At 36.8% G+C, this 26918-nt stretch overlaps 1 protein-coding gene across 6 annotated transcripts in view; it reads left to right on the top strand.

Moving 5' to 3' along the window:
* Positions 1–26680, top strand: part of specc1 (sperm antigen with calponin homology and coiled-coil domains 1) — a 188496-nt gene extending 161816 nt beyond the window's left edge. For all 6 annotated transcript variants that reach the window (XM_082171392.1, XM_082171394.1, XM_082171396.1 and 3 more), the window contains 3 exons: positions 14893–15009; positions 16054–16113; positions 25433–26680. In XM_082171392.1, the coding sequence (XP_082027518.1) occupies positions 14893–15009; positions 16054–16113; positions 25433–25522 (267 nt within the window). In that variant the 3' untranslated portion in view covers positions 25523–26680. The remainder of the gene's footprint in view (positions 1–14892; positions 15010–16053; positions 16114–25432) is intronic.
* Positions 26681–26918: the final 238 nt, after the last annotated feature.

Raw genomic sequence — 26918 nt, 5'->3', positions numbered from 1 at the left:
AAATACTATATACTCAATATACTATACAGCACAATACAATACAATACAATACAATACAATACAATACAATACAATAAAACGACAAAGACAACAAATGTTCATAAATGTTGCACATTACAGTATGTGCAATAAAAAAGAAAGTGACAAGTGCTAAAATGGTGTAGTTGGCTTATTGTACTGCGATAAATAGAAAATTGTTATACAATAAAATATTGCATAGTGAAAAATTGCACCAAGAGGCAATATGTGAGGAAATGGTTAAAGTCCCCCTGTGGTGAAAATCAAGTTTTTAACGTTGTTTATATGTCTATGTGGGGTTTTTAATATGCTTTAAGACCATAATGACATGTAAATTCATATGTCAACCCCATTGCTGAATATTCTCTTTCTCTTTAAAACTGTGGTGAACCAAAGACAGTCTCAAAAACGCGGTTTGAAACCACTGGTGTTTCTGACATCACAAACTACCTTGTAACCAATCACGTCAACATGCCGGCAGGCTTTAGCATTACCAGCGAACTAGCAGGGGAGTCTCGAGAGAAGCCAGGTTATCACGGTATATTTTTCCACTGATATGAAAAATCAGGTAGATTTAGCAATATAGCGGGCGTATGATGTATGTTACGATGTTATGATTGTTATGTTACTATATGCCTTTCTCCACTGAGGTTTCTGATGATTGTTAGAACGCAGCTGCCTGACTCAGCGAACGGCAACATGGTGTGTGTAACATTAGCAACACATTATTAGCTGTTTGATAACATAGTCAAGCAAAAGGCTAATCATATTAATTACTGTTATGTGTCCGATGTTGTAAAGAGCGTTACCATTGCAGCGTTTACCTCAGTAAGTTGGCCGAGTGAATCTCTGAGCTTGTGTGAGTGACTGGAGGTGGGTCTAATTAGTATATTCATGGGTCAAGGGTGTCGAGTTACATTACATGATTGCTATTAGTCCAAATTACAACTTTTATTTTATTTTATTGACCATAACAAATAAAATGAGGTAAAGCATGGCCACAATTTAACTGCAATAAGTGAATGAATTAATAAGTCGTAGGCACAAATTCTTAATTTGTGGCCACGATATTGATTTATATAGCCACGTTTCCACTGTCGGGCCAAAGCGAGCGTGCTAGTCCATGCCAGGGACAGTCGCGTTTCCACTGTCACTTCCGGGGCTTGATCAGGGCTTCCTTTGGGCCAACTGACAGGTTGTCTTACAAGGCTAACTTCAACATTCAAGACTTTTCAAACAATATTCAGCTAAAAACTAATTTTCACACTCCAGCGAATGTTTGAAATAACTTCCTTTTGATCCGATGGGGATTCTGATTACCGTATGAGGCAGAAATATATTTATATGCGATGCTAAGGCTACTTGTGCTAATCATTGCGATAATAAATACACATGTATGTAGAGACTGCTTGAAGAACGTAGACAATTCAAAAATTATTATAATCATGTATTTATTTGGTTTCATGTTTTATCTGTCTAATGCATCCGCATATATGTCACAGACTCCGGTTAACTCATATAAGGCATAACTCCTGTTTTCTTCTCATGAGATCCCTCTGTTGCTCTGACTGAAAGGATAACAGTATAGTGAGACAAGAGGAATCTTAAGTCTTCAAGTAAAGACCAAACGTTCTGTCATGCTGACTAGTTTTTAGTCAGCTGGTCAAACGGTGGGGTTGTGTAACGTTGTTCTGTGGATGCGCATTAAAGCTGCCGTCGGCAACATTTTTTTGATCATATTCAGTGAAATTGACACTATACTCCGACAGAACAACATAAATAAGGTGGTTTTAGAAAAAAAACCGAGCTTCTAACTCCACCTGGAGCGTGTTATTTGTTTTGCAAAAATCCAGCGCTCCCGCTTCATCAGGTCCAATCAGCGCAGGGGGGTGTGAGATCTGACTGTCAATCACAGGTCGTGCACACGCCACAGATCCCCCCTCACTCGCGCATGTTAATATCACATGCACACGCCACGCCACGCCTGAAGTTCGCCTGGAGATTGCATGAAGCGTGATGGCGGAGAGAAAATCTACTAACAAGCTTCCAATTCCTCGGTTATTGCTATCTATGGATAGATTAGCCAGGGCAGCCTACCTCCGAGTCCATGGTGTTGATAGATGCTGAAGAGACGGACGCGTTCACAGAAAATCAGGTACACACGCACAGTGACGCACTGACGAGCACGACCTCGATGGGAGGGTGCTCGCTGGTAGTGGGGAGGGGCATGAGAGTTGTAAACATTCAAAATTTTGGCTAATCGACCCAATCTGCCAGACTTGCCGACGGCAGCTTTAAGGGTAGCGCTGTGGGGCTACTGGCCCGACAGTGGAAATGCAACTTGATTTTAGGCTCGGTGCTTGAGATCCGAGGCTATTGTTACGGCTATTGTTACTGGCCCGACAGTGGAAAAGCGTGTGTGTGTGTGTGTGTGTGTGTGTGTGTGTGTGTGTGTGTGTGTGTGTGTGTGTGTGTGTGTGTGTGTGTGTGTGTGTGTGTGTGTGTGTGTGTGTGTGTGTGTGTGTGTGTGTGTGTGTGTGTGTGTGTGTGTGTGTGTGTGTGTGTGTGTGTTTGCTGTCTCCCACCAGGCAATTAAACGTGAATGAACATGTCTCAAATGCTTATGAAACGCTAAGTCTATATTAGTTAATCCCTCAGTAACAATTCTGTGTTTCAGCTTGTTTCAGCCCTAAATGTACAATTACACTGTCAAAGACAATTTAGGCTCACCGCTACACGCTGACATGAGTAAGCTTGCTTTCTATTTCTACCACAGAAGCCCAAAATACATCTGGCTTCTTTACAAACTGAAACGTAAGCTAAATCAGTGGGCAAATATTGTATAAACTGATGGAAAACTACCAGCTTGTGTTCTCTCTGAATTTCATCCACTCTCTGCCTGTTGTCTTTTGAGGAGAGCAAGGGTGATTTCCTGCCTGGATTCTGTGTTTGCTTTTTGAAGCAGGGTCCCAGTGTACTGATGGAGACTACTGTTTTTATAACATTTATACCCCTCCTCTCGCTCTTTCTTTCTGCTCTGATGACATTATCCACCCAACCCCCCATCCCTGCACACTCAGACTGTCCAGGATGTGACTCCGTGCTTCTCTGCCTCTCTCCCAGCATTCCTGTCCTGCACACACACAAACACACCCGTGATCGCCTCCTGAAGTCCGTGTAGAATTGTGTAAACTAATGAGTGTTTATTTGGCTGTGTATGTGTGTATAATCATGGTCTTAGGGTCACCTGTGATATAAGAGACAGGACAAGCATGTGAGGAATGTCAGTCTACATGATTGTGCAGGTCCTTTGTCCGAGGAAGATATTAGAAAATCAATGGAAGAGCAGAATGCTAAAATAAGTGATTCAGCTCTGTATGTTTAGGTTGATTGCAATAGTTTCATGCTACATTATCACTGAATGTTTTTTTCAATGGCAATGTAGCATTGAACTACTGCAATCATTCACAATTCACTTCTAAAATAACGAGACTAAAGGCACCAGTTGAGTATTTATTTTTGTTTTTAAGAATTAGATCAGTACACAGACTTTTATGTGTAATGACATTAGTTGGTGATAGCGCCGTCAACATAAGTAGTTTGTTAAAGGTATCCCTACACTTTAGCAAGAAGTACAATTTAGCATACTTTTAAAAGGAGTACTTAAGGAAATAAAATACTTATAATAATATTTTATAGTGTGAACAATGTAATGTTTCGGAAACCTAATTGCAAAAAATGTAAAGGGAATAATCATTTACATTTATTTTAACTGCAATTAGCTGAATTTTGTACGGCTTTTGACCCACTTAAGTACATCTTTATATGTAATTTCATAATTATCTTGTATTAGAAATGTAGTTAAAGTGTACTGACAATAATTTATGGTAAACTGAAATATATTTTCATGACATTTATATTCAAACTTGTATGTCATATATTTAAATATATTTGTAATTACACATTTATATTGAATATTATATATTCAACGCAAACATTGCGGGATTCATTTAAATACTTGCGTCTAAAGGGAAAACTCCTACAAATGCATATGCAGTAAGGTCAGCCACAAAAATAACTCTCCACACCTTTTCAGCGCTAATTTTTCACTGAGTGTCTTTAGTAAATCCTGACAGTAGTTTTTTAATGCCAAAATAGGGTTTCCGCTGGTGCAGGCTGTTAGTAAATCTGGCCCTTAGTATGTTAGTCAACACATCAAAGTGTACTTATTTAAAGTATGACAAAAGATTATTATAACAATTATTTGTACTTGTGTGATGTAAAACATAGGCATGACAATTGACTTTGTTTAAGTACACTTAAATTGATTTATTTCATCAATATTATATTATCTGCAAGTATGGGTAATAAACTGTATTTACAATTATTAACTGTATCTTAAATGTAATTTTAAGATTTGAAGTACACTACAAGTGTGCATTCAATACAATTAAGCACACTTCCTTTTCACAAGAGAGTTCACCCCAAAAAAACCCTTATGTTGTTCCAACATGTATGACTTTCTTCCATCGAACAGGATGTCCATAGAAAAGATGTCCAGGCTGTTCTTTATCATACAATATGGTAGACAGGCTGCCAGGATCCAAAAAGGATATAAAAGCACCATAAAAAGTAGTCCATATGTTGCTATAGTGTCTCTGATGCCGCCATAGGATAACTTCGAGTAACAGACTATCATTATTTGCTAATAGTTTTTCCCTCCAAACACTTTCAAATAATATGGGCTTGTACTCTTTGAAACATTATTGGCTTCCGCATGTCTCATGTCTAATGTATTTTGAATGTTTTGAATTGAACAAAAGCGCAAACAAAATGGTGCGCAAAAAAAGCGCAATCGTCTTCATTTAATAACTTTCTCTGTTTTGTGTTTCTCACAAATCTATTGTATGACTTCAAAAGAATTTAAATATAGCACACAAGTCATTTTCATTGTGCTTTTTGGAGCTTGACAGCCACTGGTCACTGTCTATTTCGGTTCCATGAAAAAGAGCAGCTTAGACATTCTTTAAGATGTCTTTTTTTAATGTTTCACTGAAGAAAAAAGTAATGCATGCTGGGAACAACGTGAAGGGTGAGTAACTGATGGCAGAATTTGAATCTTTGGGTGATCTATCCCTTTAAAATTGATTCAGTAGGTTTACTGATACTCCATATGATTATTTTTTGTTTATTTTATGCTACACATTTTTCACATTTCCATTTTTCTTTAATCTCTAAATTTCACATAAACACAAGACTTGTTGGACACCTCAAACACACCTGATTACAAATGTCTGGACATGTCCACTTAGCCAGCACGTAGCACAGATGGTGGGATTCTTCACATCCTCCTCACTGTCCCTCTGTGGGTGACGTCCTTACTGAAGAACTTCTGACCTGCTGGAGAAATGGCTAATGAACTTCTCCTCCCCTCTTCAACTCAGCCCCAATGGCCCAGCTGAGATTCTTTTGAGGTCTCCCTTTAAATTTAACATTTGATTCTAAATCAAAAGATGTTTGTGAAGTGTTGGAACTCTGAGGGCCCAGTGGGGGCTGAGCCCAAGAGGGCCGCCACTGGCCCTTTGCCCTGTTCCCAAACTCAGTCCTTTTACAAACATACATGCACTCATACAAAGAAGAATGACTGCACTGGGACATACAGGAAGTGTCAGGAAGTCCGGTGAAGGACAATAAGAAGTCGTCTAGAGTGTGTGAGGTCCATCTCAACATTTTAATTACTGTAACAACAATTCTCTATGTCCTACACTATTTCTCTTAAAATATGTGTGGTGCCGTTTGGGCTGCAGCAGTCAGGAAGTTTTGGCCTAGATGGTTATTTTTTCTCAAATTTTTTTAAGTCTCAATTAAATCTGTTCATCTTATAAAGTGAAGATTTTGGTTGCTTATTGTTTGTATTTTCAATGGATGGGCAATAATTATGAGATAATGTTATATATATCTTCATTTGTGTCCTGAAGATGAAAAAAGGCATACAGGCTTGGAACAGTATGAGTAAATTATGACAGATGTTTTTATTTTGGGGTGAATTAACCCTTTAAGTAAAATATTTAATAAACAAATATATACTAAGCAGGGGATCTGTGGAACTTTATAAATGGCATGCTTTCTGATTCTGCATAATGATTTCTTTCTGAAATATGGAAATCTATGAGAATATTTTTTTTTTATTAATATATAATATATATTAATATAGAAAACAGATATGAATAATTATTGTCAAAGATCATTATGACACACTTAAAACTACTACACTACACTGTTCAGTGTCACACTGCCCAGAAAAAAATATCCAGTACTCTATTCAATACTAGCTTCAAAACTGCTACAGCGGCCAATCACCTGAATCAATTGATTTCATTTGACTCATTGATTCTCTTTTGATTCATGCAAATCAATAATTAACTAAGCATTTGAGAGAAGACTTCACAGTGCAGCTATTGCAGGAGATCTGATATGTACTGACATACAGTATCTAAGCTCAGTGAACTGATTTGTCTGTCATGAGTTCTACGCTGAAGGCATGTAGTGAGAGTGCAAATGATCACAAATGTATGTGCAGTTTGATAGTCACCACCCATAACTTGCATTCATATTTGCATTTTTTATATTTACATAAATTACTGCAAAATACAGTGACAGACAGAAAAAACTAAAAACATATTTATATTGTTCAAAAGTTTGGGGTCAGTAAGATTTAAAAATATTTAGTCTGAATACTCAATTCTGATTGGCTTAAAGGTGTACATTAAAACCGTTTAATACACAGGCTCCAGTCAGTTTAATCACCATTATTAATGAGCTGTTTTCATTGAAGCAGACACACACACACACACACACACACACACACACACACTCATCACTCACACACACAAAGATTGTAGATTGTGCTGCTCATACACAGAAACATTCCAGAGAGCAAAAATTTGTTACTGACTGTGACCCCAAGACTTTTATTAATAAAATAGCTTAGCTACTGAATCGCTACATTATATTTCTCAGCAATGAGGGGGAAACATTGCTGTTTTTTAGTAATTAAACCCACAGCTTCATCGACTGAGTGAATCATTTCATAGTTAATTCAGTTAATTTTCTAAGTTAATTGAGACACTGAGGAACACCTGTTGTTAACAATCAGAATCACTGAAGGAAAGAGGAACTAGAAGAACAGAAAAAAAGATGAAATCAAGATAAAAGACATTAAATCTTAGCAAAATATCTTAGCAGAGGAGGATTAAACAACTCCACAAACAGCATTACCAGCTTCACTTATTACTAACCAGATTGACTTTATTTCTGTCAGACGTCTGCTGAAGTTCTTATTAAAAGGTGACAGAGGTTTAGATTATTTTCATTTGATGTTACCATGATGGTGATCAGTGATTGCTTTAGTTGGGCTCTTGACCGTTGAACAAAAGTTATTTTTTGGCTGCGATAGCTGTGTCTTTAAAATATATTTGCGATGGCAAAAAAAGCTTAAAGAAAACAGGATCAGATGACAATGGCTGTTTGTTGACAGTCACAATCATCATCTAGTAGTCTGATTCAGTGATCTCATTTATTGTCTAATGTATTTATTTGGATGATGTTTTGTTATTTTTGATTATTGTATCACTGTGATTTGACATCCAGAAAATATGAAGGATTTTAAGAAGTTTATTCTCAGAACATTTAGAACTTCTAGATCAGCCGACACACACAGACATCAAGAATCGGTGTATGAATCTCAACAATGGTAACAATCAAAAGTTTCATGCTGCAATGCATCTTGGGTACCAGCATAGTACAAAACAATCGTCCATGATTCCCAGCATGCATTGCAGCATGAATAAATTATGCAGATTAATTGTCTGGTTATTTTCTTTAATTTTTACTTTTTGCTTTTATTTTTGCTGTTCGTATTGTGTTGACTTTTAGTAGCGTGTTTTGTGATGTTCAGATTTGATGTTATCTTTTTTGTTGATTGTCACCATTGTTGAGATTCATTGGCTGATTCTTGATGTCTGTGTGTCTACCTGAAACCATAGTTCAAGTATTTTTAGAGAATGATGAGTTTCCTTCATCCTTCATAACTGATTGTGCAGCACTGATTGATCTTTTGCTGTAGTTTCACAGTGTTGTAATCAGGGTTTCCGTTGTCCGGTAATTGCCGGACATTGACCGAAAAAAAAATGAAATGTCTGACAAAATTAAATCTCTCCGGTCAAATTGTCCGATTAAAATTGCCTAATAATCCCGCCCCCCTAACACAATCTGAATTTGAGAATAAGCCTAAAATGTATAAAGCAAAAATACACCGACCTTTGGCTATGTTATAAAGGAACAGGCTCTACCGTTTGAAAGTTATTAAACATTATTACATGGCTTGGTTGAATTCCAATGTGGAATGCGGTCTGTTATTTCTTGATAACAGACCGCTGCGAAGCACTAGCGGCGCCAGGATTTTGATTGTAGGTGGGCCTCCAGAAAACTGGATGGGCCAGTTAAAATAAGCCAAAAAATAAAAAATTAATAAAAACGGGTTCCCCTTCCTCTCCGTTTCAGCGCTTTTCTGGGCACTGAGGACAGCGACTCAGTAGCCTACCTGAATTTAATGCCTAATTAGCATAGGTAAAAAAATAAAATAAAACCGGATTTTTTTTGTTGCTTTTTTAATACAATTACAATTTCATTTAATTTATTGTTTAAGATATATTTCATGCCTGTGAGGCCTATACTGAGTTTCGTTAAATTAGGATGAGATGCGCTCCATTTCACGAGCAATACAAGTGACCGCGCGGGCGCCTGCATGATTAGGCCTATCGTCTGCTAGGATTTAGGATTTTATTAAATCCAGGCAATTGGTTGATAAAAATAAAGTATTAAAATTAAGATTCAATTTATACAAAACGAAATTCACTTCAAAAAAGTCTTTCTACAAAACAAAACTTAATTAAGTGGTCAAAATCATGTCTGACCCGCTCCATGTCTCTCGATAATGCGCATCCTATCTTACTCGTGCGGTTCACTTTTCATAATCAACATAAATTAAAAAATAACATTATAATATTTTAACAAATATTAAACTAAATGAGCTTATTTAATGGCTACAACACGTATAGTAGACCTAGACTCTCTATTTGTACAAATTGCTGCACATTCATTTCATTCTGAATTTTGCACACATAAGTTGAAAGGCATTTGTTTGTGCATGCATAGCAAAACATATCTGCAACATTTATCAAGTTCACTGATAATTATGCGCGCATTTATTAATTATTATCTTAATGATAATGAAACAAGGACGAAGCATATAAACTGCGTTGTTTGTTTAGAATGGAATTGATCGCAAATAGATCCGAATGAAGAAACGAACCATAGTAGAAAATGTTTTTTTTCCGTCTATTTGAAAGTTAGGATAATAAACATGTTGCATTCGGCCTGATTATGTCATTTTTTAAGTTACATAGCCTGCCTCCAGTTTTCCTCAACTTGACTAATTAAGAGGCGATATTTGACCGGCATATCATCAAAATGTCCGGAAAACGAAACCTCTGCCGGTCACTTTGACCGGCACCATTTTTTTCTAGCGGAAACTCTGGTTGTAATATAACATTAAGCTGCATTATAACATCACATTTTTTTATAAGGGATTAGATACGGGATGATATCGGTGATCCAAACATTATGTTATGAGATCAGCAACACCTGATCTAATTTTTGTTGGCTTTGCCACAACAAATGTGTCTTAAAAACACACAGTTACAGCAGCTAAAGAAAAATTAATGTTAAAGTCAAGGGTCAAGAGCCCAACTAAAGCAAATAAAGATCACCATAATGGTAACATCAAATGAAACAAAACAACATCTAAACCGCTGTTAATTCTCAATAGGAATTTCTGTAGACGTATAAAAAATAAATAAAGTCAATCTGGTTAGTAAGTGAAGCCGGTAATGCTATTTTTTGGAGTTGTTTAATCCTCCTCTGCTGAGATCTTCAGAGATTTAATGTCTTCTGTGGCTGAAGTCACTTGTAGGTCTTGTGTTTCGCTTTTTTATCTTCTTGTTGTTCCTCTGTCCTTCAGTGATTCTGCTTGTTAACATCAGGTGCTCATCCCTAATGCTCAATCATCAGTTAATTAATCACTGAATTATATCATTAACTTACACACTGCTTCGGTGTTACTCTAAAAATCTGTAGTGTGGACACACAAGTCGTGTTCATTTAAAACTGAAGATTTTGCAGTGGGGTTAAAAGGGTTGAAAGTGTTAAATAAATAAAAAACAGAGTGAAGCATAATTTAACAGTAATCAACTGAACTTTAATTTACGGTATAAAACTGTCGAAAAACAGCTGCCAGTAGATTACCGTAAAATCAATGAAAAACAGTAATATACTGTAAAATGTAACCGTCAGATTTATTAAACGAAAGAAGTTCATTTCACTGAAATATTAGTAAAAGTTCATAGAAAAAAGTTATGCAAAGTCAATAACTGATAAGGAGAGTAAATATTAAACTGAAGTGTTTTATGTGTTTTTGCAAAAGATGATATAGGAGAGATCTGTTAGTTTAATTTAATGGTGAGTTTTGTGGGTCACCATTGTGCTGGAGAGTAGAGCCTGTGCTTCAGTCAAAGATGAGCAGAGAAATACTGACGTTATGCTGCCGGTTGCTTTATTTAAAAGTAGTAACTGTGTAGTTGCTGATGCAGTGACAATCTCCTTGCTAAGTACTTTAGCACATGTGTGCTATTGTTCGCTAAATACGAACTGCAAAGATTTTAAAGTCATGTTTTTAATGAATTCACTATTACACATTTGGTGTTTGCAATTTTATATTAAGAGATATTAATTTTCAGTGTACTCAAATTAAGTAAGTTCGCAGTACTATTAGTATAAATACTAGTTTTTGAACTCGAACTGTTTGAAGCAATTGGTTTCCCAAATGATACGAGTTACCTTCCATGGTATTTTTACGGTAACATACTGTAAAAATGGAAAGCTATAAATTAACGGTAAAGGGCTGTGAATTAACAGTGCATTGCTGGCAGCCACAGCTGCCAGTAGATTACCATTATTTTACAGCAACATTTTTTACAGTGTACATTTAGACAAGATATGAATATTTCTGACTTTAGTTTTGTCCGCTGGCTCTCACCAGCTGTAAAAGGGCGCTCCTGTGCAGGTTCTGTTCCTGGCACTGGGCTTCTTATTTTTTTTAAGAATTTCATAGTGCTTATTTGAAATTATTTATCCATGCACATCATTATTTATTTATTTTAATTGATATGCCCTCGTGTTTAATCTGTTTAATCAAAAAAGTTTACCTTCCCTCCCCCTGAAAACGACATCTGTTCTCTTCATGACATACTGTATATCCTCAGCAGAGGTTGGGGCTATATATCCTCCACAACTGACTGCAAACTGGCATTTAGATCGTTTTCCATATAGTTAGCAATGTCTAACATCTTATGATCCCATCATTTCCCGAAGGACAAAATTAAATCCCGACTGTTGTCTTTCTAATTCACTTGTCAGTGTGTCAAATGACCATGGTATAAGGGGGATAATCCACGGCTAGCTGTATATTAGACGATTTGAATTCACTCCGCAGAGACACGCTTTGTTTCCACGTTGTGCATTAAATGAGCAATATACCATGGTGTGTCTGAATACATTACAGCTCTGTGACACTACAGCATGAGATCCAGCAGTGTGACAAACAGATAATTACAGACTTTCAAAATATGTTATGCACTTTGTTGCGCACTTTGAACAACTGCGTGATTTAGACACACACAGACATCAACAATCATCATATGAATCTCAACAATGGTGACTATCAACAAAATATTAAGATAAATTCTGAACATTACAAAAAAAGCTACTAAAAAGTCACAACAAAGAACAACAGCAAAAATAACAGCAAATAGTAAGAATAAAAGAAAACACTAATGCATGTTGGAAGCCATGGATGAGATTTGTACTTTGGTGGCTCCCATCAAGCACTGCAACATGAAGCTTTTTTTTATCATCACCATTGGTTGAGATTCATAATCTGATTCTTAAAGCTACAATATGTTTGGGTTTTTTTTGCCGCTGGGGGTCGCTAACCTCCTACAATAACAAAGGCGTAGGTTGATGACGCATAAGCGGATTTATGGAACTTTTCATCATGCCGATGGATCTAATAATGTTTATGGATGAGTGAATACATTCATGTTTTTTAACATGACTGTGGTACGAAGCAGGTCGTGATTGCTAATGAGAGACAGATATCAGGGCCACAAGCGAGTCCCACGGATATAAAGGAATAAGGACATTTCATTCTACCGAACTACTCGCAAGTTCAGAATACTACTCAGTCAGTTTATTAGACGAATGAAACTTGTGAAGTAACGCAGCGCTGTTTCACTGGGTCTACACTATCACACTAAACTGCATTTGAGTGTGTTGAAAGTTAAATGTTATTCTATGTGTTAGTTTGTTGGCTGTATGTAGCAGTAAGCTAGATTAACATTAGAATAACATTCTGATCATATTCTAACATTTCATCATGTTGAGCTATATAACATTGATTAGTTTTATGTACATTTGCTTACCTGTCTAATAAAGTACATGCAAGAGCGACGTCTCGTCAAGTCGAAGTTAGTCACGGACGTGGAGCTCTCGGCATCTCGAAAACGCCACGCTAATATTGATCCTCGTTTTAGTTATCCTTTTGTCCCAAAGTCTGCTTGCCACGGTCCATAATGTTTGAACAAAACAACAGCATGAGCGTGCCTAGACGTAACGCAGTTGTCCACGTCTGTCGCCATGGTTACATGGCAGTACGAGCGGAAACCAGGGATAGCTCGGATATTACGTCATTGACAGGCGACAATGTCCAGGGACGTTTAAAATTGGAATTTCTCTGAAATTAAAAATCTTTGGGAACTTTTGGGATATTGACAATATTATCATACACATATCAATACACAACTGAAACACAACTACAGGAAATATATTACACTGTGCAAATGATTTTTTTATATTTTATTACAAAAATCTTACACATACAACCTTTAATGTCTGTGTGTCTGAATGTTAAAACCTTTTTTGTGTACAAAGCTTTTAAAATCCATCAGATTGTCACAATACTGCTGGATCCCTGCTATAAGATCACAGGGCTATTATAATTAATAACGTGAAATGAATGACACGTAGAACCAATAAGTATGTGGTATAGAGAACCATTGCGTTGGTGTTGGTGTGACGGTGCGTCAACCGTGGTCACCTTCCTGGAAAATTTTGCACGCTGTGCAATCTCTAAAAGAGCATTTCTGCACACTGTGCAGGCGACCTTTCCCATGTGCACTTCAGTACAAAAGAGCATCTTTCTCTAAAAGAGTTGACATCGGATTTAATGTCTTAGTGTGACGTTGCAGCTTTTTCAAGATGCCATTCCACCTGTGTGTTTCTGGATGCGGTCATTAAATGACAGTCAGTCAGTCATTTGTCTGCTGACAGTCACGATCACTGTCTCTGCCGTAAACATGCTGGGACAGTATTCGTGGATGAGTCATGTACCCACTGCGGGAAGATGACCATCGCGATGCTGAGATCGAGACTCCAGTACCTTGAAAGAGGTGGAGTCCCCTCTGTTATCCCCCAGTCTAGTTCCTCTGCCCAGTAGAGGGCTTCTTTGGTTGATACACTGGGTGATCTGAGGGTTACAGTGGGGGCTCTCCCACCGGGTCAATCCCCGCGGCCCCCCACTCCTCTATCGCATCACAAGCTGTGGAGCTTCCGGGTGGTGGTGCTGGTCCTTCTCATGGGGAACCCAGCATCTTATTCTGGGCTCTGCTGGAGGATCAGATGTTGATTGCTGCATTGGAGGGTGGGTTAGACTCCTCCGGGGATGAAGATTCGGCTGAGTTGCCCCCTACAGGGAGAGTAACATCAACCCAGAGCTGACGGCCATGCTTTCCTGGTCCGTCGCGAGCTTCAGGCTCGAGCTGCAACCTCCACTATGTCCCGAACGCTCAAGGTTGGATGATTGCTTTCTCTGGGTGGGTGTTGCTAAACAGCAGCGCCCCACTCCGGTGCCTTTCTTCCTGGAAGTGCATGAGGAGGTCACGAAGTCGTGGAAGGCACCTTTTTCTGCCCGAAGCCTCTCCAGTGCCTCCTCCACTCTCACTACCCTCGATGGCGGGGCGGCCAAAGGGTACTTGGAGATTGGAGGTTGCCCACGTCTCACATTCAGAGCTTTCGCGGTCAAGGCTTACAGCATTGCTGGACAGGCCGCTTCCGTTTGTACAGTATAAAAGCATTGTGATTATGGCAAGTCGCTGTAAACCACATATAGACGTGTGTGTGTTTGTGCAGGTTTATATTAAATTGTGGGGACCAAATGTCCCCACAAGGGTAGTAAAAGATGGAATCACCTACATTGTGGGGACCACGAGGTAAAGGGATTAATAAACATACTAAATGATGTTGTTTTTAAAAAAAAGTAAAAATGCAGAATATTTTCTATGATGGGTAGTTTTAGGGGTAGGGTTAGTGTAAGGGTTAGAATATACAGTTGTACAATATAAAAACCATTATGCCTTATGGAGAGTCCCCACAAAGATAGCAAACTGAGTTTGGGTGCGTGCGTTTGTGTGCGTGTATGTTTGAAATCTTTTATGTATAGCATTAATTAAAAAGCATGATTGTTCAGTCTCCAGTTACAGGTTTGAGATGAATATCTTCTGATAACGATCAGTGGCTGGTTGATTGTGAATCCCTAACATGCCAAACAGATGTCCTCAATGCAAACATACACACTAAAGGGCACAAAACTATTTTGATTACATGGTGTCTTTAAACTTTTCTTTTTCTCTGTCCTTGTAGAATATAGATGTGACAAACTTCAGCAGCAGCTGGAGTGATGGCCTGGCATTCTGTGCTCTGTTACACACCTATCTGCCTGCACACATCCCTTACCAGGAGCTCATCAGCCAAGACAAGGTACACATGTATTTCTTACATTGGTTATTTAAGTGACATAAGCCCCTTTCACACAGAGATTCCGGAAAATACAAGGATAATGTGTCGTTTTATTTTGGTTCATTCACACTGCCAGTGATTTTCCGGAATCTGTGCATTCACACACATCCCGTAAAGATCCCGTAAAGACACGTGATGTCAGGATGTGATAACTCCTGTTAGATGTCAGTTCTGCTGATAACTGCTCTTTGTCATTTTTACACGAAGACGAGTCCATACTCCCAGTAGCGCCACTAGATTTGCCGAGTGGCTCGTTCCCCATATGCTGTAGAATAGGTTGTAGAAAGGCCCGTGCGATGGCATCACTACGACACACCCGTTACGGCATTGGTCCTGGCTTTTGTTCACACATGGCACGTTCCGGGACTGATCCCGGCAATGTTACTAGGTCCCCATCCCAGCATCGATCCCGGCATCAATCCGGGACGTGTTTGCGTTCACACAGAAGGCACTCTAGCAATTTTACGGCAATTTCCCGGGATCAACGCGCTGTGTAAAAGAGGCTTCAGTAGATCCACACTTTATCTTTAGAGCCTGACACATTAAACAGTGTGTTAACAGTCAAGACTGACCTGCCAGATGTAATAAATTACATGCTTCTATGGATTAGTGTTGACTGAATACATAAACAAACGACACACGGAGAGGTGTACAACATGCATAACAAATAAATGGCTGCCCTGCCCTCCCTGTATGTTTATTCAACCATGTGGTACACCCACGTACACGCAATGTGCCACGGTCTTCAGAGCTTATGTGACAAATTGCAGCCATAAGTATAATAGTAATTACAGGAAGAGATGGTACATTATGCTTTTGAATTATTCACAAAGCCTCTTAGATTGTGTTGTAAATATCAAGGCTACTAAAATGCCACGTGTGTGGATCTAGAGCATTGCTAGAGAATTCAGTTGGGTTTAGACACCTGTTTTTCACTACTGTAATTAATATTAAGATGGTTAATATTGGTCAAGTGGTTAAAAGAGTGCTGTTTTTTCCCCATAGGGACGAAATCTCACTCTGGCTTTCCAAGCAGCTGAAAGCATTGGTATCAAGCCCTCTCTGGTGAGTCTATGTTAACAGATTTAGTTTTTCCAGGTTTTTCAGTATTCTGTAATTGGGCAGATTTTGTTAATACAAGATACAAGACAAGAAGTAATATAATCTACTTTTTTTTTTTAAATTGTTTACATTGAGCCATCTGATATGGCAAGCTATCTTGGACTTGCACCCATTACAAAAAGCCTATACTTCAAGTACATTTTATTAAGTCTACTGTAGTAAATTTCAAGTATTTTTAAGTATAGGCTACTTTATGTAGTAAGTATACTAATATCAATCTACTAGAAATATACTTGTACGTGTACTGCTTCAATACTACTTGGGACTAAATTGGCTCACTTTTTAGTGTATAAAAGTATACTTTTAAGCATACATTAAGTGTAACAGTAGTAAACTTTGAGTAAACAACTACACTGTAAAAAAAAAAAAAAAAAAGTTGAGAAAACTTAAAAGTTTAAGGCAACCAGCTGCAGGACATTTTTTAGTTTTCTCAACTTAGGGGTCAATTAGTTGTACAAACTTGTGTGTATGTTCAATCAACATAATATATTAAGTTTAACAAACTTAGTTAAACTATTAATTTGTTTAGTTGACTATAAATATTGAGTTTTCTTAATGTAGACATTTAATTTCAAGCAGCTACAGTACTTTTCAGAGTTTACTCAACTTGAGTTTTATTGCATTTACAAACTTAAAGTTGGTGTTCAAACCTAAACTATTAAGTTATTTAAAAAAGAATCAATCCAATATGAGTCAATGATTTTATTAAATGCTATTCTGTACAACATTGGTCCTTCAAAAACATTCTTTAAAGTGACAATACAATTTCATCAATATGGCTTTTCTAACAACTTTTAAAATCCACTCATTTCATTCAATGACAACAAATAAAATAAACAAAAATAAAATATTTTATTTTATTTTATATATCTATATATATATATATATGATATAAATATATCTTCCACAACAGTGAGGACACCAACTTTGAGTCCCTTGGTGCAGGTTTTATCACTCATCAGGATCGGTGTCCTACAGAAACACAAAAGAGGGGAGTCAGAAGTAATATATTAAGCATATGCATGTCTAAACTTTTGTTTTTACGCGCGTCAATTTCGCTCTTGACGCGCGAATGGACACCAAGTGGTCAAGCGTATAACTAGACGCGGCAGGCGCGAATTTGACGCGCTATTCGCGTCCGGTGTGAATTAGTGATGCTAATTTTTAGAAGGCAGCTGACGACTCTGGTTTGTGTAACATTAGCAACACATTATTAGCTGTTTGATAATGTAGTCAAGCAAAAGGCTAATCATTAATTACCGTTGTGTCTGACGTTGTAAAGAGGGATACACACATATATATACACATATGAAAATGTAAAAAGGCTACATTGTCACTATAAACAACCATACTTGGCATAACAAATCAGATGAAAATATTACCAGGCACATCCTCAGGTGGTCTGCGCTGTCTTTTAGCAACAAGGGAAGGCCGCAAAGTGCTGTCGATTTCCGGTGTGCCACTATATCAGTGTTCTGTAATGCATCAACAAAAACAAAGAATAATTTGTATAAAATGTACATATATATTTCAACAGTTTACATTTTAAGTAGTTATGTTTGTTAATAGGGCAAGTATACTTGTACATTTTCTTTTAAGTATACATAACATCAAACTTTTAATATATTTATTACTATTTATATATTATTTTTGCACTTTAAGTATGGTACTGTTTCAATTTTATATTTGAAATATACCATCTTTATGATCAAGGGTTATTATAATTTTCGTTTATTATAACAGTTCTCCTGTGTTAATTATTGTTTCATTTCATTCATCTGTGCCCCGTTTATTATCTCATTAGTTCGTTTGTTTTCCTTGTGCATAAAAACCCGAGTTCTCCCTTTTCCTTTGTCCATCCTCGTACTAGTGTGGTTGTGTTTCTCCTGTAGTGTGTTGTGTTTCTCCTGGTTCTCCGAGTTCTTCATCTTTGCCTGTTTCCTTTTGTTACGACCCCTCAGGTGGTCAATCAAGGGGTAAAGGACATTAATAACATTAATTTGGGAGGAACACACATTTGCAGACAACTAGGTGAGGAGGCAAGAGAGAAACAAGGCTGAACTGAACTGCAAGCAAGTGTTTTATTTACAAAAGGTGAAATATATATATATATATCATGAGCATAGGGTATATTTACAATGAGGAAGTAGATTTAAACAAGAAAAATGCATACTACATACACACAGTATAGATATATACACAGTATGAAAAAAAACGAAAAAAACACAGATGGCAAACAGGAACCACAAAAGTAAGAAAATGGGGGAGGATTGGAAAAGGGATCAAAGAAATAAACAAAAACAAACTAACTTGCGGCCCAATCTCTAACTTAACTGCCAAAAGAAAAGAATGAAATGAAAAGGATGTTTGCGTCACCGATGCACTGCCCGAACTACACTAATTACCCAAACGCAAAAATACAACAGGTGGAGCTCGCCCCTAAACTAGTGTATCTAATACAAATCTCCATTCTGTCACCTGATGGAGTTTTGGTTCCTTGCCAATGTCGCCTTTGGCTTTTGGCTTTGTTGGACGACACTTAATATTCAACAATTAAGTCATTAAAACCATTTTATGAGAACTGAACTGAGCTAGACAATGACATAGCTGTTTTCTCTGTTTCACTGTTTTGTATAAATTAACTAAATGAATAACTTTTTTACAACAAAAATGAACCATCACTGAACTTACTTAAGCTGGACAATGAAGTTATTTTCTTCTAGATCTGCTGTACAGCCGATTTATTTTCCTGTTATCTCTGTAAAGCTGCTTTGAAACAATCTGTATTGTTAAAAGTGCTATATAAATAAAGGTGACTTGACAAAGTGAAATACCTATGAGTGCACAATGTACGTTGTGCGACTTTCTTACCTGTCCCTTTCTCCAACCTTGGATGTGACCAGCATGCAATAACAGAGGTAGAACAAATGAGATGAGACTGTACTCAAGCCGGTTACATACAATTACTAAACACACGGGATACACAGATGCACTATACACATGCAGAATATAGGCTGTCACACAGAAAAAGGTTTCAAAGGATCTAGGGCCTCACGAGTGGCGTCTACTCTCCACTTTTATGCCACGGGGCACCGATCAGATTGGAGAGCTGGTCATTGACGTCACAGGAACATGGGGACCAGGTGGGCCAATAGACGTGACTAGGAAAGTGAAAGTAAAAAAGAAAGACTCGGGGGAAATAAGAAACATATTACTGTACATTTCATTGTCTCAGAACACTTTTTGTTTGGTGTTGATTGTTTATCTTACCCTTACTGACCTGAGGGTGTGTTTGATGAATGTTTTTATGACTTCATTACAGAAGTGTACACAATATTTTGACTTGACACATCACTCAGTGTGAGTTCAAGCTCTGTGAATTCTCCATCCTTGATTTAACACCCAGTTAAATTAAAGGAACTTCAATAGAAGTTATTTATTTATTTATTTTAGTAAGTAAGTGTCCACAAGTGATAGTTGGCGGTTGAATCTCATGAATAAATGTCCAAGTCATATTTCACCCCAAAATCTTTTTATGTTTTATTTCCTTTAAGTGCAGGAGGTCACAAACATCAGTTTTTTTTCTGTAGGTTTGGTTTGCACTTTATAGTGTCACAGAGTTAAGCCAGTATATGGTAATGTTTATTCAATACACCTGCGATAATTTTGTGTTTGCTTGTAACAAATTTTCAAAACAAATTATTTAATAGATAATTTTACAGGCTGTTCAATAATTTAAACCTATTTGCAATCCACTCAGTCTCAGAAATGCTTTTCAATGCATGTTTTTCAGTAGCTGATAAAGATTGATTATGTGAGCTCATATCATTTCTTGAAAGTCGTTCTTCATTTGCATAATGTAACATTTTTGCAACTTTCTCAAGTCACTAGACATTCCCATGTATAGTCACCAGTGACCAGCTCGAAAAAGGGCCCAAAATCAATGATTATGACATTATTTTCACATTATATGAACAATTTATTAATTAATTAACTAATACCTGATGATTAAGTAGAAATAGCGCAGAATCATACATATTTCTTATGTTGTTGTTTTGGTTTTGTATCTCCAAATTTTCCAAATTCGAAAACTTACTGTGCCAGGTTTACAGAATCCTATATTTTCATTGTGATCTTTTGGATGACAGATTGCTCTGTATCTTACAATGTTCTTGTGTTTGGTCAAGTGCATTTATTGAAAACAGTGTACAATATTCTATCATATGCTTTGACTAATTTTTCAGCTGCTTTCTGCAAGAAAGGATGATAACAGCATTCTGGGTGTGATACAATATCTACAATACAAATACTATCGTGTGCATTTTGTTTTCTTAATTGCTTCAAATACAAATACTGTTTGAATAATAGAATAGAATATGAGGTGACAGCTTGTTTGTAGCAGTTGTCCAGAGATTGTGGCTGCTGTTTTTATTAATATCTTTTTTTTTATATATATATTTTTTTTATATTACTTTACATCTCATTGTCTCATAACACTTTTTGTTAGGTGCTGATTGTTTAATTACTGACCTGAGGGTGTGTTTGATGAATGTTTTTATGACTTCATTACAGAAGTGTACACAATATTTTGACTTGACACAGCACTCAGCAGGTTATGTTTGTCCTTTTCCCGCATGACTTGTGCAAATATGTGCAAGGAGGATTACGGCTTTGGATCTGTATCTGAACGTCTGTGTATTGGTTTAAATTGATGACATTATAACCTAAATATTCTGACAGACTCTTTTATTTTCCATTTTATTAATCGTTTGGTAGAATTAAAGATGGCAGACAAGAAAGAGAAGCAGAGTGCACATAAATGCTATCCCATATAAACACATATAACTGCAGTCTTAACCTTGTAAAGCCTGACATGAATAGTCATAGACATAAAAAAAAAAAAACATAATGAAACCGTTTATTTAACCCTTTAGAAAAAAAATTGCCATATGTGTTTTTTGTTTAGTATCTTATTTGATACATCAGGCTTTTATGGCTATTATAATATGATATAGGAAAATATGGAGCTCACACTCAAGGTGGTAAAAAAAAATAGAAAAAAATTCAGAGGCCCAAACTGAGAAAAAAATATGCAATATGGTGCAGTTGCTGATGTTTACATGCATTGCCAAAAAGTAAGGTGAAACTGTGAAAGCTTGTAATGTAAATCAATAAGATATTTATAATAGTGAAGTCAAGTCACATTTATTTATATAGCACTTTTTACAATACAGATTGTTTCAAAGCAGCTTTACAGAGATAACAGGAAAATAATGCAAAAAAGTTTGTTTCCAGAAGAACATAGCGTCACAGTCCAGCTTAAGTAAGTTCAGGGATGTTTCATTTTTGTTTTAAAAAAAGTTATTAATTTAGTTCATATATATATATATATATATATATATATGACATATATATATATATATATATATATATATATAGCCGGTCTGGAGTAAACCGTGATGTCATCGGCCAGCTCAGTTAAGTTTTTGTATAATAGTGTCAATGCAGGCAGATCAATATTAATTGTTGAATATTAAATTAAATGTTAAATTTAATGTCCCCAACTAAGCAAGCCAAGCCAATGGCACAAAGGTGGGAAAAGGCGACAGTGGCAAGGAACTAAAACTCCATCAGGTGGCAGAATGGAGATAAAAACCTTGGGAGAAACCAGACTGAGTCGGGGGGCCAGTTCTCCTCTGGCCAACAAACGAACAGTTTATAGTTATGATTCAGGCAGCATTACAGGTCAGAAGTCAGATTGGTTTGGAACAATCAGAATATTATGCAGTTCCATGTGGTTGAAGATCAGAGTCGTCTCGCCAGTATGGAGACGAGTTTGTTGAGGATCTGTGCCGATGGCTCTCGTGTTGATGAGGCCTTCACAGTGGAGAAGTTGACACAATCTCTGCTGACACTTCAGGGATGCATTGTGGTTGTGTCTAGGTGCAGGTCCTCCATCTGGTCTGGATACGGCCCAGATCCGGCTGACAACATCATGCGTTGTGGTCATGTCTAGGCACAGGTCCACCATCTGGTCTGGATACCGCCCGGATCCAGCTGATTACAGTAAACCTCGGTATAAGCTGAAAGACTAACATTAGCACAGATGCCATTCTTCTTATGATGTAACGAGTGCGTTGGGTGTTATAGGAAGTGTTCCTGGTTCCGGCTGACCTAATTTATGCAGCCTAATAATCATTTAACTGATTTGAATAATGGGAATGTATAATTTTCTTTATGTATGCCAGGTTAAAGAGATGTGTTTTTAGTCTAGATTTAAACTGACAGAGGGTGTCTGCTTCCCGGACAATGTTAGGAAGACTGTTCCAGAGTTTTGGTGTTAAATAGGAAAAGGATCTACCGCACGCAGTCGATTTTGATATTCTAGGTATTATCAACTGACCAGAGTTTTGAGACACAGTAGTACCTTTTTATTGCATATAAAAATATCAGTTTATGATACATTTATTTGTGTCTGTATTTATCTATGTTTTAGTAAAATGATTTTAAATGCTTAGTTTTATTGTCAAAGCTCTGTAGTTTTTTATTGTGCAATATATAATGCAATTCAATACAAATGATGATTGTGAGATCCTTAAAGGTACAATATGTAAGAATTTTGCATTAAAATATCCCAAAATCTCAAGGCCAGTGTTATATATTTTGTTAAGTTGATTACTTACAATATCCCAAATGTTTCCAACTATTTTTAAATCGTGAGAAAATTGCGATTTTAACCAAGGAAACGGGGCGTTAGAGCAGGGGGGAGCTGGGAGTCGCCAGTCAATTGCGTCATATCCGCGTCACCCTCGGTTTCCGCTCGTACTGCGTGGAGTCCTGGACAAATGCGGAAGTTGTAGTTGTAGCGTCTATCAAGCTACAAACTTTAGCTTGTTTCTTGCAGTCGTTATGGGACACAATTATTCTTTACCGATTGCAGCTGGTTCTGTCGACAAAGCATGCTTAATTTTATATTTTCCAAATGTAGCATTCGGTAATAGTTATGTTTATGTAAGGAAAGTATTATTGCTTTAGATTTGTGTTTAGTTTATTGACATTGTTTATCACGTCTGGTGTTTATGGCCATGTAAATAAACATAGCATGTGTTATACATAAAGATTAATCAGTATTTTGGCAAATGATGTGGGCATGTTCGAATGTACTTTTACAACAATTGTTTAGAACATGTAAAACTGCGCAGCGTTATCACAACAATGAATTCAACAAATACAGTAACATCTATGAAGTATTAAACCTTACTTTTCTTGCGGTTAATTCATTTTAATGAAATAAAAGTGTGATGAGGTTTAAGAGTCAGGAAGGAAGAAGACGCGTCGTCGTGACTGGGACTCGTACTTTATTAAAATAAAGCAAAACAAACAAAAGCCGCGCACAACGCGCATTCACTGTGGCAACCGCGACGGCACAAAACAGTTCAAAAATGAGAGCTCGGATCCACCGGTTTTCTTCCTCTGCGTCCAATTTTCTCTCCAGTCTCTCTCTCGTTCCAGCGCGGCTTATAAGCGGTCTCTCCACGCCGATCACTGCAATAAGACACGGGTGCATTTGCACTTGACCTACTTGCTCGTCTCTTTTCTCTCCCATCACAGACCGCGCTGAACCACGCCAGCCTCGCCACTAAAAGCATGTCATTAAACGCAACATTTATAAAAACAGAACTTAGCCTCATCCATGAACATGATTTTTCGATTCCCGTCTGACTGATTTACATCCACGGTGGAGTTTAAAACGACAGTTCCCATCATTCCACGCTCCTTCACATCGTCATCAAGCTACGCCGTTGTTGTTGTTTGGAATGTAGCGCCCTCTAGCGGCAAAAATTCTTGCATATTGTACCTTTAAGATTGAGATTTTGAGAAAATTGAGATTTCTCAAAAGCCTGAGGTATCATATTTGATACTCAAATTTTATATAAATTAAGTAAACCTATAAGTTGCTTCAGTCCAATGAGTGTTGTTAATCTTGAAATATTACTAACAATATAAAAGTTATTATTCTTATAATTACTTTATAAAAGTAACCATCATGATTTCACAGCAAAAAGACACCAACCTGCAGGTGGAAAGAATTACTAAAAACCCCTTTACTTGCCCAAAAAGTGTGATCAATCAATCGGAAGGCATAGTAGATTGTGTACAGCAATTTCAGCAAAGTTTTGATTAGAGGCCTTAGAAAGGTGTGTATCAAAATGGTATTTATATAGTAGGCTTTACGGTTAAGAACCAGTGTGGGGTTTTTTTTGGGGGGGGGGGGGGGGTTGTGGTTTTTTAAAAGAGAGAGAGAGAGACGTGATTGGGAAAAAACAGAAGAATGTTTCCAAATGCCTCAGTTGGAATACCCTATGGGGTATTTTTAAAATGACCTGTAAATGTTTAATGATTCTCAGGGCTTCTACAAACCCACAGAAACTATGCCACAGTCTGGAGTTCACTTTACCCTACATACTGTAGACACTAGGAGGAAATAGTGACATGAATAAAAAGACATAGCCACCATTTTAACCAAGCAGTTGTTTTCACAGAGATGGCACACAGAAAACTTTCTTGAGAAGAGGAAAAGGTTCTTGTTGGGTGAAGTGTTCCTTTAGGTCTGTGGTACTTGATGATTGTCAAGCATAATAGAGCACAGCCTCAGAGATTTTTCACACTCTACAAACATATAATGTGGATGTCTCTAGATTGGCTGAGAATTTGAGAACTCCGGCTAAGATCAGACTGCCTGATTTCAGCCGGAGTGTGTGTGGATGTAATGCAATTGTGTCCTGCAATAAAATACATTAAAATAAAACATTTATCCAGTTTTATACCTTAATTTATTTATTTTTCTTCATACATCACACACCTCATATTTCATCTCAAGCATGCTCTTCTTGATGAAACTTTAAGGCCAAAATTGTTTGTTTTGGTGCAAATGACAGTCTGATATACTGATATGATTTACTGATATAAATCTAATATAAATATGAAAAGGGTTTTCATTGGTGTTCATTTCACTCCTTCTTAAGACCATCATAATTAATAAGATGATTAGTTTAGGTGCTTAAGCTTGAGAATAATAGACCTTAAGAATAATATTTTTTATAATATTTTAAGATGGAATTGTCTTGTTTAACAATGCAAGTCTGAGGAAAAGGTAAAATAATATAAACAAAATTGAATGTTCACGTTAAAGAAACATGCATGAAAATGAAAAGTGTTTCCTACATCTAAACTTCTACATCTGCTCTCTGTCTCTCTGTAGGACATTGATGAGCTGATGCACACAGACAGACCAGACTGGCAAAGTGTAATGCAGTATGTGTCTCAGATCTATAAGTACTTTGAGACTTAATGTGTGATTGGAAGAAATGAAGAAGAAAGAAGAAGAGGCACAGAAGCATTTTTTTTTTTTTTTTTTTTTTTTTTTTTTTTTGCCTGGTCCAGTTCTTCCTTCACAGCCAGTGTTTCTAAATACACACAGACACAGTTCTGTAGTTTTCACACCAGTCAGGTTCTCACTCTAAATGCAAGAAGTCCAATAGTCATGCATACACAAAATCATTCTAGCATCAAACATCTTCTGTTTTCCTTACAATTCATGTCATATATGATCCTTACTCAGTTTTTGAAGTTTGAAGTTGCTTGCAGAGTGTATGGTTTGCAATCTTGCACTGAAACTGGTATATAGGTTTTTTTTGTATGCTAAATTTTGCTAAGAGTTCAACTGCATCTTTATAAATTATTATTACCTAAATCTATATATTGGCATACTTATATATTGATATACTTAAAAGTATTTTTAACATTTTAGTTTTCCCACAAATAATTTTAAAGACTAGTAATATGTCATAGAAATGCATCAAACTATGGAAATTAAGTTTTATGTGTTTTGTTGAAAAGTTGAGAGACACTCAGAGAGACAACAACCATTGGAAACTTTAACTGTTCCAATTATCCAATGTGTGCAATGTCTATGTGCATTTACATATTCCTCATTAACAAGCATTAAGCTTATTTCTCTATTACTCTAGTTAATTATTTTCTGAAAAAAATGTCAGAAAATCAATGTCTGATTGAATTCTTATGTCTATTTTAAACAACCATTATTGATTGTTTAATGCTTTTGTGCCTGTTTAAATTACATGGGATAGTTTAATGAAAGGATTTAAACAAAGCCTTAAAAAGTATCAATATTTGAAAAATACTCTCACAGAAATGTCTTTAGGCTAGTTAGTGTAATTTGTGCCAAATTCTAACAAATGCTGAGTTCCACATTCAAGCGCATAGATAATTGATAATAAAATTCTCTCAACAGACGTACAAAAAGCAGACAGCATCTGTGTTTTATAACGTTTTCTTTTTGGAAATGTTATTTAGTGACTTCTTTGCTCTCAAATATTTCATTTGCAAAGGATTGTGTGTTTTTAATTTTATTTGAAACTTTTCGGGTTTGCCTGAAACACCAGATGTTTAATTGATGATAATGGTAATAAAGTATTTTGTCATCATATATAGGCTCGAATTGTTTGCTTGAATGAATGAATGAATGAATGAATGAATGAATGAGGCATTTATATAGCACTTTCATATGTACTTCTGTACATCCAAAGCGCTTTACAATCATGTCGGGGTCTCTCCTCAACCACCACCAGTGTGCAGCATCCACTTGGCGGCAGCCACAGTACAACGGCGCCAGTGCGCTCACCACACACCAGCTATAGGTGGAGAGGAGAGAGAGCGATAGAGCC

This window comes from Leuciscus leuciscus (genome assembly GCF_965113295.1).
Source record: "Leuciscus leuciscus genome assembly, chromosome: 5".
Taxonomy (NCBI): domain Eukaryota; kingdom Metazoa; phylum Chordata; class Actinopteri; order Cypriniformes; family Leuciscidae; genus Leuciscus; species Leuciscus leuciscus.
This window is presented reverse-complemented; position numbering and strand designations above follow the sequence as displayed.